The sequence below is a fragment of the Camelus ferus genome, chromosome 17 (genome assembly GCF_009834535.1).
Source record: "Camelus ferus isolate YT-003-E chromosome 17, BCGSAC_Cfer_1.0, whole genome shotgun sequence".
NCBI lineage: Eukaryota > Metazoa > Chordata > Mammalia > Artiodactyla > Camelidae > Camelus > Camelus ferus.
The window spans coordinates 29,395,891-29,416,644 of record NC_045712.1 but is presented as its reverse complement, the minus strand read 5'-3'; the positions used below and the strand labels follow the sequence as shown (position 1 = coordinate 29,416,644).

At 58.9% G+C, this 20,754-nt stretch overlaps 1 protein-coding gene across 1 annotated transcript in view; it reads right to left on the bottom strand.

The window, feature by feature from the left end:
• Nucleotides 1-20,754, bottom strand: part of NUP210 (nucleoporin 210) — an 88,842-nt gene that overhangs the window by 67,538 nt on the left and 550 nt on the right. Inside the window, 4 exon segments of the mRNA XM_032458745.1 lie at nt 446-596; nt 3,300-3,396; nt 6,944-7,075; nt 8,381-8,517. Of these exon segments, the coding sequence (XP_032314636.1) occupies nt 446-596; nt 3,300-3,396; nt 6,944-7,075; nt 8,381-8,517 (517 nt within the window).

Sequence of the window (20,754 nt, the reverse complement as noted above, 5' to 3'; positions counted from 1 at the left end):
GGAGAAGCAGCTGCGGTGAAGCCTGGGCATGACCCGAGCCCTCCACATATGGGGCCACCCAGCAACCAGTGTCAGGACTCAAACTGGGGCCCGGGTGAGACAGCCAGGCCTCTGGTAGCCCAAACACTCAGATGTGTGCCCACACCAGGCCCAGGGCAAGCGCTGGAAACAAGCTAGTCGACACCGGTCCCACTGCTCCCAGCCTCCCCGGACACTGCGGGCGGAGAAGGCACCTGCGTCTGCGAGACGGCACCCTGGCACCAGGCCACCTCTCCTTGGACCGTGGCTCTCGCCAGACAGACGGACAGAGGTACACATCACCGCCTGAAGCTCCCACTGCACGAACAGGGAAACGCTCACGGTGGGGCATCTCACTGCCCTGGCAGAAGCCCAGAGTCCATGCAGATCCCACCCCAGAGCCCAGGGTGCCCCGCCCCCCACCCACCTTGTACACGGCCTCCTGGATCCGCGCCTTCAGCTTGGAGCTCCCCGTCTTCATCCCGGACACCAGGATGGTGTCCCCCTGCTTGGCCGCCTTCTCCATCTCTGAGATGTAGGAGGGGGGTATGTAGGTAGACTCCAGGAAAGTCAGGATGCTGGAAAGGGAGCATGCGGTCAGCCCGCCGTGCGGAACCCAGGAACCCGCACCCTGCACCTCCTCACGGCAGCAGACACCAAAGCAATGATGCGGCCCTAGTCAGAGCTGCTTCGAGACGTGTCCCTGCAGCTCCTGGCATCAGAGCTGCCAGCGTCCCTGCGAAACGTGCAGATTCTCAGTCCCAGGCCCAGCCCTCGGTCTGCACGAAGCCTGGGGATCTGCATTTTGTAAAAATCCAATTGTGATCATGATGAAATGCAGGCACTTGAAACGGGAGGACCACCCACTTAATCGAGAGGCTTCAGGCTCACAGGTGTGAGAGGTGGGGGTCACGGAAGCCGGGAAGCAAGCCCACAGGCCCCCCGGGCTCCCTGCTGGTCCCAGCCCCGCCCCTTGGCCAGCTCTGTCGTCTGGGAAACTATTCAACGCCTTCCCTCTCCAGTGTCAGGAAGGGGGGTCACGTCACACCCCACCTCCCTGGGGCTCGGCTGTAGGGGGGAGCCCCAGGTCGGGTGGGGTGGGCCTCCCGGAGCACAGGCTGGTAAGCAGGGCCGGCCTGAGGGGCTCTGGACACAGGCTCTCCCCGGCAGCCGGCGATTTACGCACAAGCCCCCTTCTGCCCAGCTGAGAGCAATCCGTCAGACGCGCTTTCATTCTCTCCAGGACCTGCTGGGCGCTGTGCTTCAGTGGTGATTTATTTCCTTGCCCAGCTTCCCAGAGGGTCAGACGCTGAAGTTAATGAAAATCCAGGACTCTAGTTCCAACGCATCTTGGATTCCAGTCAGCATTCAGCTCGTGTACTGAGTGCTTGGAGGCTCAGGGGGCTGTCGTGGCGGGAAACAGGCCTGGCGGCGTGGGCAGCAGGGCAGGGGGCAGGCAGCCAGCATCCCCTGAACGTCTAGTGTGTGCCGGGCCCAGAGCGGGGCTCTCACCCGGCCAACATGCCTGCCACCCCGTCACCCTCAGGTGGGTACAACGCCTCCGCCCTCTGCTCAGCGGGTGACCATCCCTGACAATGGCTACGCAGAACATGACCAGGCCAGGGCCAGAATCCAGGCCTCTTTGACCTAAAGCCAGCAGTCCCTGCTCAGTGAGACACCAGAAATCCCAGCACTCATCCAGGAGACAAGCTGACAGTCCAGCCCCCAGAAGAGCTTGGACCCAGGAGGGCAAGCCGGCTTGCACAGCCCCGGGGCATGAGGGTGGAAATGGCTGTGAGCTGAGCCCGGACATCTCCTGGAGCCCCGGGCTGGACTCTTAAAGGAGCAAATACTTATCAATTGCAAGGGGGTAAGAAAGCGACTTCACGGGGGGCACCTGGCAGCCACCCCACCCAGTGATGATGGTGAACAGCACCAGCAAGGGACCAGCAGCAGCGTGACACGATGGAACGAGAAAGCAGGCGGTCCCTCTGCGGTATTCCCGCAAGGACGCAGCGCTGGGCCTGGCGGGAGGAGCGCCAGAGAAACCGCACTGGGGGAGGTTCTGTAAGATAAGCGGACTACAGCCCTCGCGAGTGTCCAGTCCCAAAGGTCAGAGAAGGACCAGGCGCCTGTTCCAGGCTGACAGAGCCCGAGAGACAGGGCAACGCACAGCAGGGGACGCTGGGCTGGGTGTTTTGCTACAAACGACACAATTGGGATAAAATGGCAAACTGCAACGAGCCCCGAGGACGACAGGCCTCAGTGTTAATCTCCTGACCCTAAAGACCGTGTGGTGGCTACGCAGGAAGTGCCCTCAGAGGCAGTCAGCGCACACCTGAGACAGCCGGGCTCACGGGCAGTGGGCGGGCCGCCTGCTCGCCGACAGTTCGGGGATCCACTTTTCGCACTGCTCTCGCAACTGCTCTGTGGGCTGAAAAGTGCTGCAAATTTTAAACCTCACGTCTTCCCCCCCACAGAGGGAGCATGCTCTTCAAAGTGTTCACTTGGTGCGGCGCGAGGCAACGCGGCCTGGCAGGGGACGTAAGCCTACCCCTCGGGTCTGCCCCGCACTGGCCAACAGAGCTTTCTGCTGACGGAGGCACACGTCTGCGCTGCCTGGCATGTGGTAACCCTGGCCACAGGCCGTGCATCGGGATCTGAACCTCTCATTCTCCCGCGGTGACGCTGAACAGCCAGGAGGGGCTGGCGGTGGTCACCGATCACTGGCACAGGGAGGACGCCTGCAGACCCGAGAGCAAGTTCTAGCTCCGCAGCTCCGCGCCTTACCGACCCGAGGCAGGTGGGCGGGGTACGGAAGCCCACGCGGCTGCTGGGAGGATTGGTAGAGAGTCAAGACAGGTAATGAGTCCACCTCGCAAGGAGTACACCTGCGCCCCCAGGCCGGGGAAGACGGGCTCCTGCACCGGGAGGGCTGTCCCTGCTGGAAGGTCCTCTCAGCCAGAGCTGTGTTCCCTGGGTCACCGCATGCTGGGGCCACATGCCCCTTCGCCTGCACCCCACCACCTCTCAGTACCTAGACAAGTCTCCTCTTCGGCCTCCTCGACCGTTCCCCGCGGCACACAGCCCGGGCGGGCGGCAGCAGGGGCGAGGGGCCTGCACGGCTGTGTAAGCCGGACGCTTTTCCCTAATCGGTCTTGGGGATGTTGGCCGGGACCCGGGAATCGTCACGGGGACGTCGTGATGATGACGGAAGCCCGCAGCCCACACGCGCCAGGCGACAGCCCTCCCCGCTGCCAGCAAAGGCAGGCACCTCTTACCGCAGCGCGTTGTGTGAGTCCGAGTACCCGTCAGCCTCCGGGTCCTTCACGATCGTCCAGTCAAACACCAGCCCGGCCAGGGTGCTGAACGTGTTTCCTGGAGGAGCAGATGGGGGAGGCACCCGAGTTAACTCCCCGGGACCAGAGGAGGGGGCGGTAACACACGCAGCCCGCAGGGGCTCACCTCCCTCTAAGCAGGGGAGGAACGAGGCCTAGAGGGTCTGGGTCCCCTGACTGCCACGCGTCACCTGACCGTGACAGGTCACCTGACCGTGAGGGGCTGAGCGCCCAGAGCCCAGGCCTGCCCCAGGTGAACGCCATGTCCTTCCCACCACACCTCCTAACCGCGCAGTACATCACCCCCAGTCGGCATGGACTCCACAGTTTATGCGGTGGCTCCCAAGACCAAGTCATTCATCCCGCCCCCACGCCCCTGTGCTGGGAAAGAAACTGAGGGAATGAAGTGCAGAACCCCACCGTCTGGCTTCACGTGCCCAGCTCATCTCCTCCCCGAGACGCGGAGAGCCCGGTCCCAGGGTGGAGGGGTGGGACCTCGTACCACTGGCCTCAGCTCCGAGGTCCTGGGACCAGATTTCAGAACCACTGGGGCCCAGCAGGTAACCGGGCCATGATTCTTGCAGGAACAGGACTGAGGGTGGGTCTAAACACTCCGTAAACACCTTCGCAGCTGCCGATTGGGAAATGACCAGAAATTCAGTGCAGAAGCCAGGGTCCCCTCCTGACAGCCGCTGACGGACACACTGCAGCCCAGCTGGAGCGGGCTCTGCGGAACCCGAGTCAGGCCCCTCTCCTGCCTCCCCGCTGATCCGCACGCGGAGCCTCTCGGAGACCACACACAGGACGTGCTAGAAGCTAGGTGAGGGTGGGGAGAGGCTCACTCTGGCCAAAATGCAGACATTCCCTGTGTGGCCAGCCCTCCACCACACTCTGCCCCAACATACCCTGGAGCGCGTGCACCCAGCCAGACCACCAAGGGGGATGGAAGGTGGCCATGGTCACAGGGCAAGGATAGGGAGGAGAGGCCAGGCCGGGCCCGGGACACGAGGGGTCAGGCACAAGTGGCCAAGGACCCTCCAGGAGGCAGAGGGGTGGCAGGGAAGCGGGACCTCAGATCACTGCGGCTCCGAGGCCCAGCGCCTGCTCCACGGGCCCATCAGACCTGCTCACCAAACGCAAGTCCCAAGGTGAACCTATTAAACTTCAAGACGCAGCAGTGGAGCGTTAGAGCCAGCCCGGGGCCCTCTGGGGCCCGGGGCCCGGCGTGAGGCTGGCCCTGACTTCTGGTGACGAAATAAAACCACAGGAGCCGGTAGAGCTCCTTACGGTGACTTCCCAGAGTGGATGGTGTGTGAGGCACATGATTACAAACACAGCAGGCTCCAAGACCTGCCTGTCTGGCGGGGCTGCAGGCCTGGGCGAGGGGCAGGGGCGGGCCAGCCATCCTCCGCCTGAGGGTTGCCTTGTCCGTTCCCAAAGCAGCTACTGGACCTGCTGCGTGCCAAGCGTTCATGCGAACGAGGGAAGTCCAGTCCCCCGAGGGCGTGCCTCCGTCCTGTCCCAGGAGGGCAACAGAAAAACATTGAGCAATTCAACATACTGAACGCTGGGCCCAAAGTCCAGCGCCCAAAAAGGAAAGAACTGATTCCAACTCTGTCTGAGTGCTAAGCTTGCTGGCGGAGAGAGAAAGGTGCCCCGTGTGTGTGACTGTGTGCGTGTATCTGTGTGTACCTGTGTGCACATGGAGGGAGGTTTAACTTCTTCAAAGGATTAATTTTTTTCTTTAAAGGAATGAATTTTGAAGAAATACGTGGGGCAGAGAGGTATGGAACAGAAAATAAATACAAATGTCAGCTGCTTTGCTAACACGTATCAGTGTATGTGTGTATCCGTGTGTACACATGTGTGCCCGTGTGTGTATGTGTGTGTGTTCCCTCTGTGCCCCAGGCCCTCACTTGGACGTGAAACGAGTCAGGATGTGTGAGGGGCTCAGAGAGTGCCTGGCACCAGCATTGCCTCGAACTTTGGTCTTCCTTTCCCGAGAACAGCCCATGACCCCCAGGTCCTGCACATGAGCCCCCGTCACCTCACTGCACAGACCCCTCCTCGGCGCTCTCTGCTTTAAGACCAGGCGCAAAGCCCACTCTGACCCGAGGCCCTTTCACACCCTGGATCCCGGGCCTGTCCAGGATGAGAGAGCGTTCCCCACCTGGCAGACCCCAAGCCCCTCGAGGCTCAGTCAAACACCTCGGCTTCTAGGAGCCTGCCCTGACCTCCAACCTCCACACCCCGCCTCCGAGCTCCCTGGGGTCGCTCCTCCCACCTGTGGTCCCTCCACACTTCGCACCCAACATGATTACAAACAGCAGCTGCTGGGATGCATGTGGGACCTGAACTACACATGCACCCCCACCGGGCCTGAGATTCTGGGGGCACAGGCCCAGGGCTCCCCACGGCAGCACCCCAGGACCCGGCAGAACCCGGGACCCGGCAGAACCCGGGACTCGGTAGAACCCAGGCGGCAGCACGTGCTCCGTCAGCACCTGGCCTGCTGAGCACCCACGCGCACCCGAGCCCGGCGGGGCTGAGCCCTCCACACACCCTCTCCAGGCCCTTACGACTGGGTAAGCAACAGTGTCTCAGGGTCACAGATCAGAGGGCACCCCAGAGAAGCCAGGCGGCTGACCGAAAGAACAAGCACAGAGAGGGAGGAGGGCTCTGACAGACGCTCCACAGCGCTGATTCTGCCCCCAGGGACACGTGGCAGCGACTGGACGCATTTTTGGTTGTCACGACTGGGGGTGCCACCCATCTCGTGAGTAGAGGCCAGGGATGCTTCTAAACATCCTGCACCGTCCTGGACAGCCTCCCTCCATGACGAGTGATCCGGCCCCAAATGCCAATACTACCTGGGCCGAGAAAGCCCAACCTAGAAAAATCTTTTTAAGAAGCAGGGGCAGGGGAGCCAGAGCGGTCAGGGAAGGCTTTAGACAACGTGAGACTCGGCTTGGACTTGAAGTTTTGCAAGATCCTTCATCTGAAAGACATGTTTGGCCTGACCTACTTTCTTCAACAAGAGTCTTAACCTACAAACTTCCATTCATTCCTTTACCAAGAGGTCAGGCTACAGCCAGGACAGCCTTCCAAGGAGGGTCCCAGCCTGGAACGAGCTGATGCTCTATTAAGAAGTGAAGGGTGGACTAGAGTTTCTTTCTTTTAAAATGAACATTAACAACAAAAAGTGAAAGACGGTGCGTGGGGCCAGCAGCAGAGACGCGGCCCCCCCCCCAACACCCACCTCCACTCTGCGGTCTGGACCAGGAAGCCACCCAGCCTCCAGTGCCTCTGCTTTCCAGCACGGCGACCCCTGGAGCCCCTCCCAGCCCCCATCACCGGCTTCCCAAAGATGTGCTCAACCCTGCTGGTCCCTGCACAGGTCTCACAGCCAAGGCCAGCGCACGTGAGAAGCAGGTGGGACCTCGATGCCACCAGGGGCCTGGCATCCCTCTGAGGTGGTCCCGCCCTCTCTTGTGTTCCCGTCCCGGCCGGAGCAGACCCCCCACGGGAGGTGAGCAGGCCGCCCACGAGGGGTGGCAGACACAGGGCCCGCCGGCCGCCAGCCTCACCTTCAGAGTCCAGGGCCTGGATCTTCAGCTCCAGTGGTGAGTCCTCCAGGTAGAGCTCGCGGGTGGTGGAGACGATCTGGATGCCGTGGATGAGGTCCACGATGGCGTCACAGCGCAGGACCTGGCCGGTGGCTGGAGGGGCGGGCGGGAGGCTCAGCGGGTGGTGCCCTGACAGCCACCCCACCTCCAGGGCCTCACACGTCAGGTGGCCTCAGGCTTCAGCAAAGACCGGGGCAACCAACAAAGCCACCCCCACAAGACGGGGCTGGAAGAACCAGTCAACCCTCAGGAGCCACGCCTGGTGGTCAGCTCAGCGTCCAGGATAGATGGCTTCAGGGGCACCAGTCACCCGTCCTGTACTTTTCCATCGTGAGCACCAGCGTTAAAGCTGCGTGCAAAACCCTCTTCCAAGAATTTCTAGTTTTGTCAGGGGTGTAAGCACTGAGCTCTGTGAGGAGGGCTCTGGTGTAGGTGCGCTAGCGTCTGGAAGGACGCGGCCCTTCTGAACGCCAGCCCCCGCACAGAGATCAGGAAACTACACCCGGAGTCTGTGTGTTTGCACGTGCCTGTGTACACTGGTGTCTTTGCACCAGACTATCCCAGAGCGTGTGCAGGTGCACGTGGAGTTTTTTTATTTGCTTCATCAATACGATTCGTCAGTGGCACTACCTGGAGAATTCTCAGGTGTAAACATAACAGCACGTGACACAAAATCATTCCAAGCATCTCCAGGTGCCATAAAAAAATAACTGTGTGCTCTTAACTCTGTGAGACAGCGACTCAGCCCCTGACCAAAAGCTTTAAAAACACCTGGATGCTGCGACCCAGTGAAGCTGGGAATCTATTCGTGGCAGGAAATAGCCTGAAAGAGCCCCAAATTGTTCTCTGCATAAAAATATTCATCTTCCTATGTGGCACCAAAACAAACATTTGACAGCAATGTAAACGTCCCACAGAAGGGACTGCTTACAGCACAGCCTCTCGTTAAGAACACAGTTCAGCCGTTAAAAATACAATTTCATAATAAAACGGGGAGTGTTGCCTATCATGTTAAGTGGGGGAAAACATGACAGAAAATGGTTTTTTAGCTTTTGACGATAATAACATGGTCAATTATATATGGGGGCGTGAAAGGCTGCACAACTTTCTTCATTCTGAACTGATGCCTGCTAAGAGGGGCTTGGGGGACAGACGGTAACTCAGATGTGAAAACTGCCCCTCGGGAGGGAAACAGCACAAGGTGCTGGCAGGAGGCACCAGGGGTGTGCGGCTTGCTTGGTGTCCCCCTCCTGTGGGCATCCTCCCACCCAACAAGGGAAAGCCCAGCCTGGGCTCCGCGGCATCCCCCGCCCCCCACCCCGTGGCCCCAGGGCTCAGTGGGGCGTCCCCCGTCCCCTGTCCCCACCTGGGGCCACATCGGGCCCCGGAAGCGCTTACTGATGTCCTCTGCGAAGATGATGCTGGTCAGGCGCGCGGGCTGGGACAGGCGGGCCTGCACCACCGCCTTCCGGGAGCACTGCTGCTCGCCCGGGCCCAGCGGCTCGATGCTGGCCACCTCCGGCCGGGTGGACGACCTGCGGCGAGAAGACGAGGATTCACTCTCTGAGACCGGAAGCCGGGGCTACAGCCCCGACCCTCAGGACAGAGCGGGCCGTCTCCCCCGGCTTCAGACCCAGAGGAGGAGGGCAGCTGTGCCGAGGCCCCTCCAACAGGAGCACGACCTCCGGAGCGCGTGGACCTCCCTGCATGACCCGCCGGGGGCCTCAAACAGCGTCCTGGACTCTGGGGGACGCCTCCGGGTCCAGCAGTCGCCCAACAAGGCGCGTCCGCAGAGCGGGAGGGAAGTGACTCTACCAGCAGGGGCACTGCTCGCGGCCCCGGAGAGGCCGGCCGGCCAAGTACCCGCCTCCTGCGGCCCCAGTGGGCTCCACGCAACGTGGGGCTCCCCGACGGGGCGGGAACTAGAGCCCCGGCCGGCGCGCTCGGGGCCAGCGTCACGGCAAGGCGGAAGGTGAACGCGCAGATGGGCCACGAAGTCCGTGAGACAGCTCCCCACGGAGTCCTGGGCTGGAGAACGCAGCAGACAGGAGGTTCCTCGTCTAGGACGCGGTGGTAACGGTGGAGGCAGCTGGGGGCACGGAAGCGCGCGGCGGGCAGGGACCCTGGTGTCACGGCACACGCTGCTCGCGGAGCTCCTCCGAGGGCGGCCCCCAGTGAACACTACCCAAAGACCCGGTGTTTCAGGCAGGGGCCTGGGGTCGGGAGCAGCCAGCAGCCCCAAGAACAGGGAGGCCAGTGCCATCTGAGGCCTGGGACTCAAGGAGATGGGGTGCAGAGGTCAGGAGATGGGGGTGTGAAGGTCAGGAGATGGGGCTGTGGAGGTCAGGGAGCACCAGAGGCCACAGTGAGGGGCTCAGTTTTCCTGAGGCCGATGACAAGCTGCTGGACCCTCCTGAGCAGGCAAACATTCTCATCGGATTCTCACCTCACAGAGCAGAGCGTGGTGCTGTCCCCAGTGGGTTCACGGTGGGAGGGACCCAGCGAAGGCACCCACCGTCCCTAGGGCTGCACTAGGCACGTGCCCGCCCGGCACGGAGTCCTTGCTGCCGCCCCCTCCCTGTGCTTTAACTCACATCAGTGTCTCGGTTATTCAGAAGGAAACTGGCCGTAACAACCTGGTGTTAAAAAACCAACGGTGTGAAACACACCCAAACAGACACCTCCATCCAAGTCGAGGTCGAGTGTTCCCGGGCCAGGGAGGCACAGCGGCCTCTCCGAGCACACCAAGGATGCTCGGTGACACTAACGCCGTGGGCACGCACCCAGAGACAGACCAAGGTCTCTACTCTGAGACCAGACCTCCCCTACGGTGGAGGAAAGAAATGTGAGCCCCAGGGAAGTGCACTGCGGCCCCTCCCAGGGAGACGTCCTCTGAGAAAAGGGCATTTTGGCGACTCAGGGAGACAACAAAGGGACAGGAACACGCAGCCAGTGAAGAGGGGACACGCGCCTTGCAGCAGGCCATCACCTGCAGCAGCTCTGTTGCTCCAAGATCATTTCAAGGGGCGTCAGACGTCCCCCAACATGTGCACGTGTGCACACACAAATCTGATGTGGAAACAGGAACAAAACAGGAAAGGCACACAGATCGGAGCAGACCAAGGAGACAAACACGGCATCGCTCCAGGGACAGAGAGGAACCCGGTGAGTACACCGGTGTCTTGGGTTAGCGAGGTCACGCACCGACGCTGATTTCCTCCTCTGCACAGTGTTCCTGGCCTGGAAGGATGCTCACTCCAGGGGAAGCTGGCGGAAGGGGAGACACGAGCTTTTGTATTATCTCAGCACCCTTCTAGAAATCTAAATTATTCCATATTTTTAAAAAGTTTTTAAATGCCAGGGGATGGAGGGATAACCGGGCCCAGCACAAAAAGTTTTTAGGGTGGTGAAACTACTCTGACAAGTCACTTCACCTTTGTCTACACTCGCAGAATGAACGTCAGCCATGAACCATGTAACGTGAACGATGGACGCTGGGTGGTAACACTGTGTCCGTGGAGGTTCATCGACTGTAACAAATGCACCACCTGGTGGCAATGTTCGGGGGGTGCTGGAGGGGCTATATGTGGGGGCTGAAATTGCTGTAAATTCAGCTCAATTCTTTAATAAACCCAAAGCTGCTCTAAAAAATAAAGTCCATTTGAAAAAATAAGACAGTTCATCGATTGCAGCTCCTACCTTTGAGAAACAGTGTGGTGTGTCTTGTTCAACGGCCCCTGGGAGGCAGGGATCTGGGCTCCCAGTCTGGGCTGTAAATCCCGCCCCACTGCCCCGCCCCCCAGAACCTCAGGCTCCTCAGGAAGAAGACAGGGAGGACCAGCTCTCTCGGAGCTCCCTCGGGGCAGTGAGTTCATCGCAGGCAGAGTCCCAGTAAAGAAGTCAGTACAGACAAGGGCAGGATGCCCAAGCTCAAGTCCAAGAGGCCCCAAGTCCTCTGAAGCCCTCCTCCCACGCCCACGGCCGCCCCCGCGATGCCCGCACCCTCGGAGCCTGGCCGGGAGCCCTGCACCCTCACATGGTGCCTCCCAGGCTGCGGGGCTCGGACAGGTCCGGGACAGCCCCATGCCACCCCGTCCAATAGAAATACTGAAACTTGCATTTAGAATTCCCCAATAGCCTCTTTAAAAAATAACAGGTGAAATTAAGTTATAGGCTTTATTTATTAGAGCAGTTTTAGGTTCCCAGCAGAATTGAAGGGAAAGTAGGGAGCGATCCCACACCCCCCTCCCCCCCACGCACAGCCTCCACCATCCACACCCCCCACCAGCGGTGCGCCTGTCACAACTGACGGACCCACCGAGAATCATCATTATCGCCCAGAAGCCATCGTGCGCACGAGGGCTCACCCTCGGGGCTGCACATTCAGGGGTTCAGACAATTGTATGATGGCACGTGTCCACCACTGTAGTGTCCCACGGAGTAGCTTCCCTGCCCTAAAAACCTCTGTGCTCTGCCAACACAGCCTTTTCTCAAGTCCATGTTTAAAAGCCATATTAAAGGAAAATACACATATATTTAACCCAAATATCATCTTTCCGACACATGGCCCCGGCGGCACTCCCGGTGCTCACAGTCGCATGCGGTGAGCAGCTGTAGGTCGCACCAGGCGGGCGAGTGGTACCCCAGCCCCCCCGGTTCTCCACTCCAGGGCACGGCTTCTCCGCACCAGGGCCTGGCTTGGGAGGCGGCAGGTGCTGAGGGCTCTCGGTGGCTCTTAAGAAAGTCACACGTCTTCACACTCAGGGCAGATACACGGGCAGTTCATGCAGCCTGGAGATAAGACAGAGCAGCCAAAGCAGCTGCCTGCGAAGGAGGCACCCACTCCACCCTCAGGCCAGCAGCCAGCTCCAGCCAGAAGGTGGGGCTCCCCGTGGGGGACGCAGCCTCCGCTCCAACACCAGCCCGCAGGTACCTGCACCTGCTCACCTATGCTGTGATAGGGTCACGGGACCCAGACCCCCTCCTCACAGGGGAGCCAGAGGGCTGGACAGCACCTCAAGTCAGACGCCAGTGCTGAGAAGGCTGGCAGCAGACGGCAGACGGCCAGGACTGAGCCCCCCGGTGCACCCCCGACCCCTCACTGGCTCCAGGACCCGCACCTGCAGCTGCACGGCTCACCCCAACCCCCCACAGCGCGTTCAGGACAGTCCAGGGCGGTGTTTCCGTTATCAGCAGAGGCTTATTTTCCGTTATCTGACTCCTTCTGGGACATTTGGAGGCCAGGGTGCTTTGGCTGTGCCTCTAAGAGGCACAAAGCAAGCACAGAATCCTGCGACCATCTGGCCCTCCTTGGGCCTGGAATCTGGTGTCCCCGACGCGGTGCAGTTCGGGAACACCCAGCGAAGAAACACGTCTGGTAGTGTGTGCCGGGGATTGCAGAGGGAAAGCTACCCACAGCACTCGGACGCCGAATGGAGGCTGCGGGGGTGAGAGCTGGGAGGGGCTGCAGCTTCCCCTGCAACGTGTGATTTCTCACCCCCAAAAGCCAGACGGGAAACAAATACCAAAACGGTCAACAGCGGCCGGTTCTGACGGTAGGAATACAGGTGTTCATTTTATTATCCTCCGTTCCTCTGTGTATCATTCTAACTTCTAAATAAAAGAACCTCCTGTCGAACTCCGGATGTAACTTAGAGAGGGCTGCTGGGCCCTCATCCTCCAGGAAAGTAAACTGAAGTCAAAGGGAAGAGGGGGTAGGTTTAGGGCCCCTCTGAGGGCCAGGGCCTGGACCCAGGTGTTCCAAGCCCAAACCTGGACACTTTCTGCTGTTCGAGTCACCTCGTGGCCCCACAGAAGTGCTGTCTCCACACCCGCGGCTCTGGAAAAACCTGGCAGCTGCCCCAGAGATGGAGGCTGCCTCTCCCGGGCCTGGGAAGGGAAGAGCTGGCCACGCGTGCAGTTCTGGAATGCCTCTGCCTCCAGGATCTTGAGGAGCACCTTCTTTGTGCAGGGAGGACGGGCCATTCTTTACACACATGATGGTTAATTGCCTGGCACCCCGAGCCCCGCAGAGAGACAGAGCAGGAGGAGGAGGGGACAGCAGGCGGGAGCACCTCACGTCTGGCCAACACTGACACAGCCAGAGGCGGCTGGCCCGAGACCCAGCAAGGGCGGCTGCCTCAGCCCAGACTTGAAGCTGTCAGGCAGGAGGAGCTCTCTCTAACTTGCAGGCGGGTCAGCCTTTTGTTCTATCGAGGCCTCAGCTGATGCGACGGGGCCACCCGCACGTGGCAGGCCATCTGCTTTACTCAAAGTCCAACAATCTGAACGGGAATCGTATTCAGAAACACCCTCAGACGCACCCAGGATAATGTCTGAGTAACTGGGCACCTCATGGTCCAGCCAAGGCGACACATAAAATTCACCATCTCACTCCCTCAGGACACTGTTTTTAATAAAAGAACAGTCTCTGGATACCTCTCGGTTGTCCCCAGTTTGAATGAACCACCACTCCTCACAAAGGGTGCGTGCTGCCAGCGTGCACACCTGCTGTTCTGTGCATCTCGGCGGGCGGTCAGCACGTCGGCCCCCCTCCCGCTCATCCCCAGGCCCACAGGAGGAGCTCTGAGAGTTCTCCCCAGCCCCTGGCGCACTTGGTGATGGCGGCACGGCCTCACTCGCTGCCAGCAGCTGGGGGAAGGCAAAGGCCTGAGACAGCAGGGTGCTGCCACTCACCAGCTGTGTGCCCCTGAGCAAACACGCCAGCCTCTCGGGGCCTGTTTCCTCATCTGCACAACGGGAATAAAAATGGAATGCTGTGAAGGGTTGAGTGGAGTAGACAGGATACGGACGCAAAGCTCTAATCGCAGGGCTGAGCACAGGAAGCAGCTCAGGTGCAGGCCCAGGAAACAGGAAGGGTGCCCAAAAGAGGGCCCCGCGGTGCTGGGTGAGAGTCTGATCACAACAACTTTGCTTTTTAAAGGAAGGAGAGCATATAGGTCCTTCTAGATTGTCACCATTGTGCCTGACCTGTCCATCCACTTCCCTGAACGAAGCCTGACCCTGATCCCTGAGGTCACGCCCCGCCCCCGACTGCAGACATCCTCAGAGCCACCAGCAAAGATTCAGGCCCAAGCCCATGTGTCCCCCTGCTGGAGGGGTTCAGACCTGGCATGTGTCCCTGCAGACTTGCCTGGGGCTCCGGGGCTGGAACCATCAGCCTGCTCCCCCAGGGGCCCACCCGGCCGAGGCTGAGACCTAAGGACTGAGACCAGGCCCCCCATGCACTCTGGGGGCATTCAGCTTCACGAGTTGCAGAACAAGGTTCCTGTTTTATTTAAACTCCTTTGGGTGGAATTTCCTGTCACCTATGGTCGGAAGAGACGAGACAAGTGAAATTTCATCCAAACGCTTTCATTTATTGCATGCTCATCATGTGTCAGGCGCGTAACGAAAGACATCACAAATATTTCATTTGCCCCCAACAGTCCTATCAAAACTTGCATTGGATACAGGAGGGAAGCCCTGCATGGATGTTAGGTAACAAGCCCAAGGTTATGTCTCTGGAAAACCAGGTCAGCCGGGCTGGCTCTAGACCCCTGGTCCAGACACGGCCCCGCCCTCCCCCTTGTGCTAAAGGCACCCAGACCGTTCAAAACAGAGCCAAGGCCTCCCCAGACCTGGGCTGTCCACAGGGGGGGCCAGACCCCAGCAGCAGAAGTCTCCCCTCCTCCCCCATCACCCCCTGCCCCACATGCATCCTTAATGCTACTTCTTAACATGTCATCGGCTTTCCTAAAACACTCCTGAAGGGACCCAGGTAAAGCAGCCATGGATGAGAAGGGCGGGCACGTCTCCCTGTGCGTCCAGGACCGGGCTGGCTGTAGCCTGCCTCCTGGTTGTGAACGTGGCTCTGCCGCTAGCTGGCCGTGAGGCTCTGGCCGTGGCTCCCCACGGCTCCCCATTCATGCAGTGGGGAGTCATGCTTGCCAAGAAGGTATTTGTTTTGGGGACTTAGTGGGGAATCACATGCAAAACAGGCAAAGGAATTACCAGGAAAAGCTGGTTCTGCCATTTGGTTCCCTCTGCCACCCCCACCTGCAACATTCAAAGTCCCTGCCTCTGGCCGCCCACGGGGGCGGCTGCCTGGACACCGGCTCATCCGCCAGCCCATCCCCACTTCTGGGTCCCTGTCTCTCCCCATCTGTTACATCCGAGTAACCCTTGTATCTTTCTTACTTTTTACTTTCAAGTGGATTCTTCTTTATTGAAAAGGTACTTTAAAAGGAAACCTTATATCACTAGTGTAAAAACTATAAAAAAAATGAATCAAAACAATGTTACTAGATTGGGGGGAGGGGGAGACACTGCTGCTGGCAAAGGAAACAGGCAGGTACCATAGGGTGTTAAGGAAACTAGAATGTGGGTGCAGGGGCTCGGGGAGGGGGGTTGGTGGCTCATGGGGATGGACTTTCAGTTTGGGAAGATGAAAAGGTTCTGCAGATGGATGGTGGTGATGGTTACACAACAGTGTGAGTGAGCTTAATGCTACTGAACTGGATGCTTAAAAATGCTGAAGTTGGTTAATTTTATGATCTGCAGATTTTATCAAAAAAGGTTTTTAAAAGAAAAAATAGTAAACAACATATTGGCATTTGAGGGTCTCTAGCAGGCTGGCTGTGGGCTTTGAAATTCCTACTGTCACACACTGGCTGTGTCTGGTGCTCTGGGAGCCTCGCCCCACTCCTAACAAGCAGGGGGGCGGGGAACCCGGGGACGTGGAGAGTCAGGCCCGAAAGCGACAGTGGGAAATGGAGAAGTGACGGTTGAGCAAAGAAAGGGTGGGTGGGGGCAGAGGCAGGGCCTGCAGAGCGGAAGCCACCTCGAGGGGCAGAGCGGGGACCCGCAAAGGAAGCAGGAAGAACCCCCCACCCCAGGCAGGCCCACTCAGTGAACACACACTTTGTGGCCTCCCTCTGCGGGCATGCGGTGCGTGGGGGCTGAGCGAGGCCCCAGCAGCCCCGCGGGACCTGGGAGGCAGGCAGCCGGCAGGCCGGGGTGCCGAGCGGAAAGCCAGGCCCAGGCTAACCTGCCAGCTCGGAGCCCACAGCCCCTTCCCGTCTTCCGCCTGCGGCCCAGTCCCTGCCGACCTCTCCCACCTCACCTCCAGCCAACCCTCCCCCGGCACACGCGCCTCCTCGGCTCCCATGCACTGGCGGGCCCTGCTCGGCCTGCTCAGCCCCAGCGAGGCTTCTCCTGACCGCACTGTCCACCCAGCAGCCCTGTCCCCGCACGCCGCTGTCCCAGACTCACTGTCACATGAAATGCAGACACTCACTTCATCTTGGTTTATTACTCAACTCCCGCAGCAAACCCGAGCTCTAGGAACACGGGGCCTCATCGACTCGCTCAAGCCCCAGGACCCGGCTCACCAGAAGAGTCACAGGTATCCACTGCCAGCTGAGTCCCCAGCCCTCACCTGTGAGCCACCTGTGTTGATCAGGGCTTGTCTTGGGGCACCAGGCAGGACCCAGCTCTGCCTTGGGCACTGCGGGGGCTTTGGTGTCTCTGCTCAAATCTCTAATGGCCAGAAATCGTGCCCAATAGGACCCCTGGCTGAGATGCCCACTGCCTGAGGCCCAGGGCGGAAGGAGGGAGGAGAGGGGTGTGGTAGGGTACACAGGGCCCCCCACGGGGTGTCAGGGACAGCACTGCACACGGGTAGGAAGACCAAATGAAGGGGGTGCAGAATGGTGCAGCTCTGGTTAAATTGAAGCCACTCTTTAGGTTATCCCTCCACGTTGCAAGTTTTTAATCTGCATTTCAGAGCCTGAATCTCCAGTTTCCCTCAGGTCCTGCTGCCTCACCTGTCCAGATTCCAGAATGTGCCCAGCCTCTGGCCCCACAGGCTCTGAGCAGAAGGCAGTGGGGCCAGAGGGGGTCCGACCCTGCTCAGTGTGCAGAGGAGTTCCGAGGCCCCAGAGGAAACCCTTCACCTCACCCCTCCTCCCCAGCCTCACTTGGCCAAGGGCTGCAGGGTGATCAGGGACAGGTAGGGGGACCCTGTGATGCGCATGGCTTCAGACCTCCCCCAGTCATGGTCTGCAAGTACAGAGGGACTGTGGGGTGAACTGAGCTGCCTGGCACTCAGCACACACGCCGAGGCTGAGCCCCGCCGTGCCCCTGGGGGCCTGGGGAGCAGACAGGGCTCCCACTTGCCTCCCCGAGAATCTTTATACCTTTGACGGAGAGGCACCAGGGCCGCGGTGAGGGGGGCACCCTGATTCAGGACCAAGCCTGGCCAACGCATCAGGCAGCTCCACGGTGCCCCGGGGGGACTTTCAGGCCCAGGAGAGGAGGATGAGGCTTCAGGCTCCGCTCGGCACAGTGGGGCCTGCGGACGCCCTGCCAGATGCCCTTCACCAGGCAGGCCCACCCTCCCCCACCCAGCTGGGGGCCACCGCTCACAGTTCACACCCACCACCTTCCTCACCCAAAGACTTGGGCCAACAGGGAGCTTCACCCAGAGGCCTGGGAGCCCCCCACTCCGAGGCAGCCAGTGGCTGGCTGACAGTGGGCGAAAAAATTCCAAAGCTTGTTCAGCGGCTTCTCAAGGGAGGGCAACCTGCAGTGCAATTCCTTGCCCGGGGTCACGAGGGTCAGTCCAGGGCTAGACTCTCTGCCACCACATCCTGGCTCCCCCCCCCTTCCCAGCAGAGCACCCTCTCACTAACCCCCGGCAACCAAACCCAGTCTCAGGCTCTTCTTCTGGGAAGCAACCTACGACACTGAGTTTCTCCAAGACAGAGAATCCGGAACAACCTCGACTTCAACTCAGGGCGAAGCCTAAACAGACGACAGGACATCTACCCAGCAGGACGGCGCTCAGACGCCGAAGAAACCCGAAGATCACGCAGCAAGAGAGAGAAGCAGCCGGGCCTCCACGTGCACTGGCGGTTGGCAGAGAAGGAGGTTACCAACTGGCCGAAAGGCCAGGTTTGAGCTTCGAGGGGCAAAATAAGTGAGTAAAAGTAAAACAAAATGGTGACCGGCCGTGTTAGGGTCAAAGGGTCATGGTACTTCTCTTTCCTTCCTTCTGCCATCTCTACAGTGCCCTTTAGTACGCAAAGGGCACGTTAAAGAGAAACTACCGAAAGACGGAGCACGTTCAATAACAAAGTATCAGAAAGGAACCGGGAACTTGTCACACAAGCAGCAATGCCGGGTGTGAGAGGCGGGGCTGGCTCAGGCCCGGCACAGGAGCCAGAGGCCACGGCCCCTGGGGGAGGCGGGGAGCAGGGCACAGGCGGCTCCGGCCCTCCGCGGGCTCGTGCTCAACTCGAGACCATCACTCCGCACAGCGTCCCACCCTACACTTCCGCTCTGAGGCTCAGGCTGAAACGTGGGTAGCTTTGACTAGAGGGCCTCTGTCCTTAAAACTGCCCAATTATTTGGTGCCGTAAAATCGAGAAACAGGAAAAGTAAACATAAAGCCACTGGCTCAGGCATGCAGTGATGCCAGTAAACTGGGAGCTTAGCTGCCAATTCAGGGGATGAGCAAAAATTCCTCCCAGGTCCAGGAGGGGTTTAATTTTCTGTTCTTCACCTCCCAGTCTTAACAATGAACTTGGGAGAAGAGGCTGTCTTCCTCCCAGGTGTATGTGACTGCAGAGACAGAGCCGTCTGCACACCCACTCTTAAACCCTCCAGAGGAGGCTCTTCAAAAAACTAAAGCAATACATGACTGAGCCAGGAACAGCCTACCAAAAATACAGAGCACGCTTCCAATGCTTGATTGACAGAAGATTCTCCTGTGAAGTTAAAGGGGAAATCACAACTGCCAAACACCTCCTCCGAGACACTTAAGGTAAGCATCACACGTTTGCAGAAACAAAAAAAAAAACAAAGAAAAAACTGTGGATCAAATTTAAAGCAAGTTATAAGGTACTTAGCACTCCTCTGCTGCATCAGAGATTAGGCATGTTTTTCCCCTTCCTCCTAGGAAGCTGTTCAAGTAAATTAAAATCCATCAGCTCTTCTCAGAAAAGAAAATGCACTTAGAAAAAAAGGAAAAAAGTCTGTTACTTCAAGAAAAAAAAAACCACCTTTAGAATCTCAGAGGAAGTAGCATACAAACCCATCCACAGGGGGCCGTCTAAAGCCAGCTACTCAACAGCCAGCTTCCTTCCTTGCCCCCATGGTACCAAAGAACAGACCACTCCAACCAGAGAAGGAACACGATCTTCTGCAAAGTACCAACTAACAGCTGATGTCCTCGCACCAGACAGGGCCCTGGACAGGGATACAGAAAACTTAAAGCAACGATCAGCCTCTGACATCAAACCAGAAAAAATATGACCCTTCAGATGCTGAAGGCACTAAATCCAAAATACATTGGGAAGAAAGTAGAAACAAGACACTAATGGACTTATCTACAAAAAAGAAACAGGCTCACAGACATAGTAAACAAACATGGTTACTAGGGGGAAAAGGGGGCTGGGAAGGGATAAACTGGGAGTTCCAGATTTGCAAATACTAACTACTATATATAAAATAGGTAAACAACAAGTTCATACTGTATAGGACAGGAAACCATAGTCAACATCTTGTAGTAACCTACAATGAAAAAGAATGTGAAAACGAATATATGTACGTACATGCATGACTGGGACATTATGCTGTACACCAGAGATTCACACATTGTGAACTGACTATACTTCAATTAAAAAAAAAAGTGCCTTTGGCTGACACGGCCTGTCCGTGTTTCAGGAGGTGGTCTTAGGGGAAAAAAAACCCAGGTGCTTGCAGTGCAAGCAAGGAAGAATGTGGCCTGAGCTCCGGGTACCAGGCTGCCTCTGTGCACAGGTTACTATCCCGACACACTGAACGCACGCTCGGTTCTCTGTAATGTGGTCACACCTTGCTAAACACTAACCAGCCTTGAAACAGGGAATAAAAGGGAGGAGTAAGGGTGTAGCGTGCGTGGGGGGAGGACCCCTCCTTTTCACCTCTAAGGCGGGGGCGGTGAGTGGTGGCAGGGCCTCGACACACCCGGCACTGCCTCCGCCCTGCTGGGAGGAAACCTGCTGGGTGCGAGGCCCAGAGGCCGCTTCTTCTCCGTCCAAAGGATGGCGGGGCTGGACCACATCTCCCTGTCCAGCTACCTTGGGAAGTGGGGGTGGGGGGACCCCTAGTTTCACTAGTTCCTGGAGGTCCCAGATCACAGCCCCCACAATGGGTGTAGAATTCCTGAGTTCTTCCAGGACACCAGGAATCGCGGCAACCTGGGGTGAGTCACCAACCACTACCTTGCATCTCTCATCTGTAAAACGGGTTTCTCATCTGTTAAAAACCTAGACTTTCCTCTGAAAGACCTTTCATCAAAGGCTTGCGTTTCTCCCAAAGACGCTCAGCCGTATGACTGGACTCCCACACACACCTTCCCCGCTTCTCCCCACGCCCAGCTCCCACACCAGTCCGGCGCCACGGATGAGTCCCCGACACCAGGCACGTTCGAGAATGCAGCGTCTCCAGCCTGCGGCTCTGCAGGGACCTGACCGCCTCTCCCCGGAGCCTGGACTGGGAAGGCGGTGAGACCACGCGGTGCCGCACGCAGGGCCCAGCAGCTCCGGGGCGACCCTCTCCCTCCCGCAGAAGGTCCTCCCTGAAGACCGGGGCCAGGCAGGCCCTCCGCCGCGCCGCGCCGCGCCGCACGCCCTCCCCGAGTCCTGCGGGCCGATGGGCCCCCTCTGCCCGCCTGCTGCGCCCACCGGCAGGCTCCCCTCCCGCCGGAGCGCCGCGAAGGCCCCGGC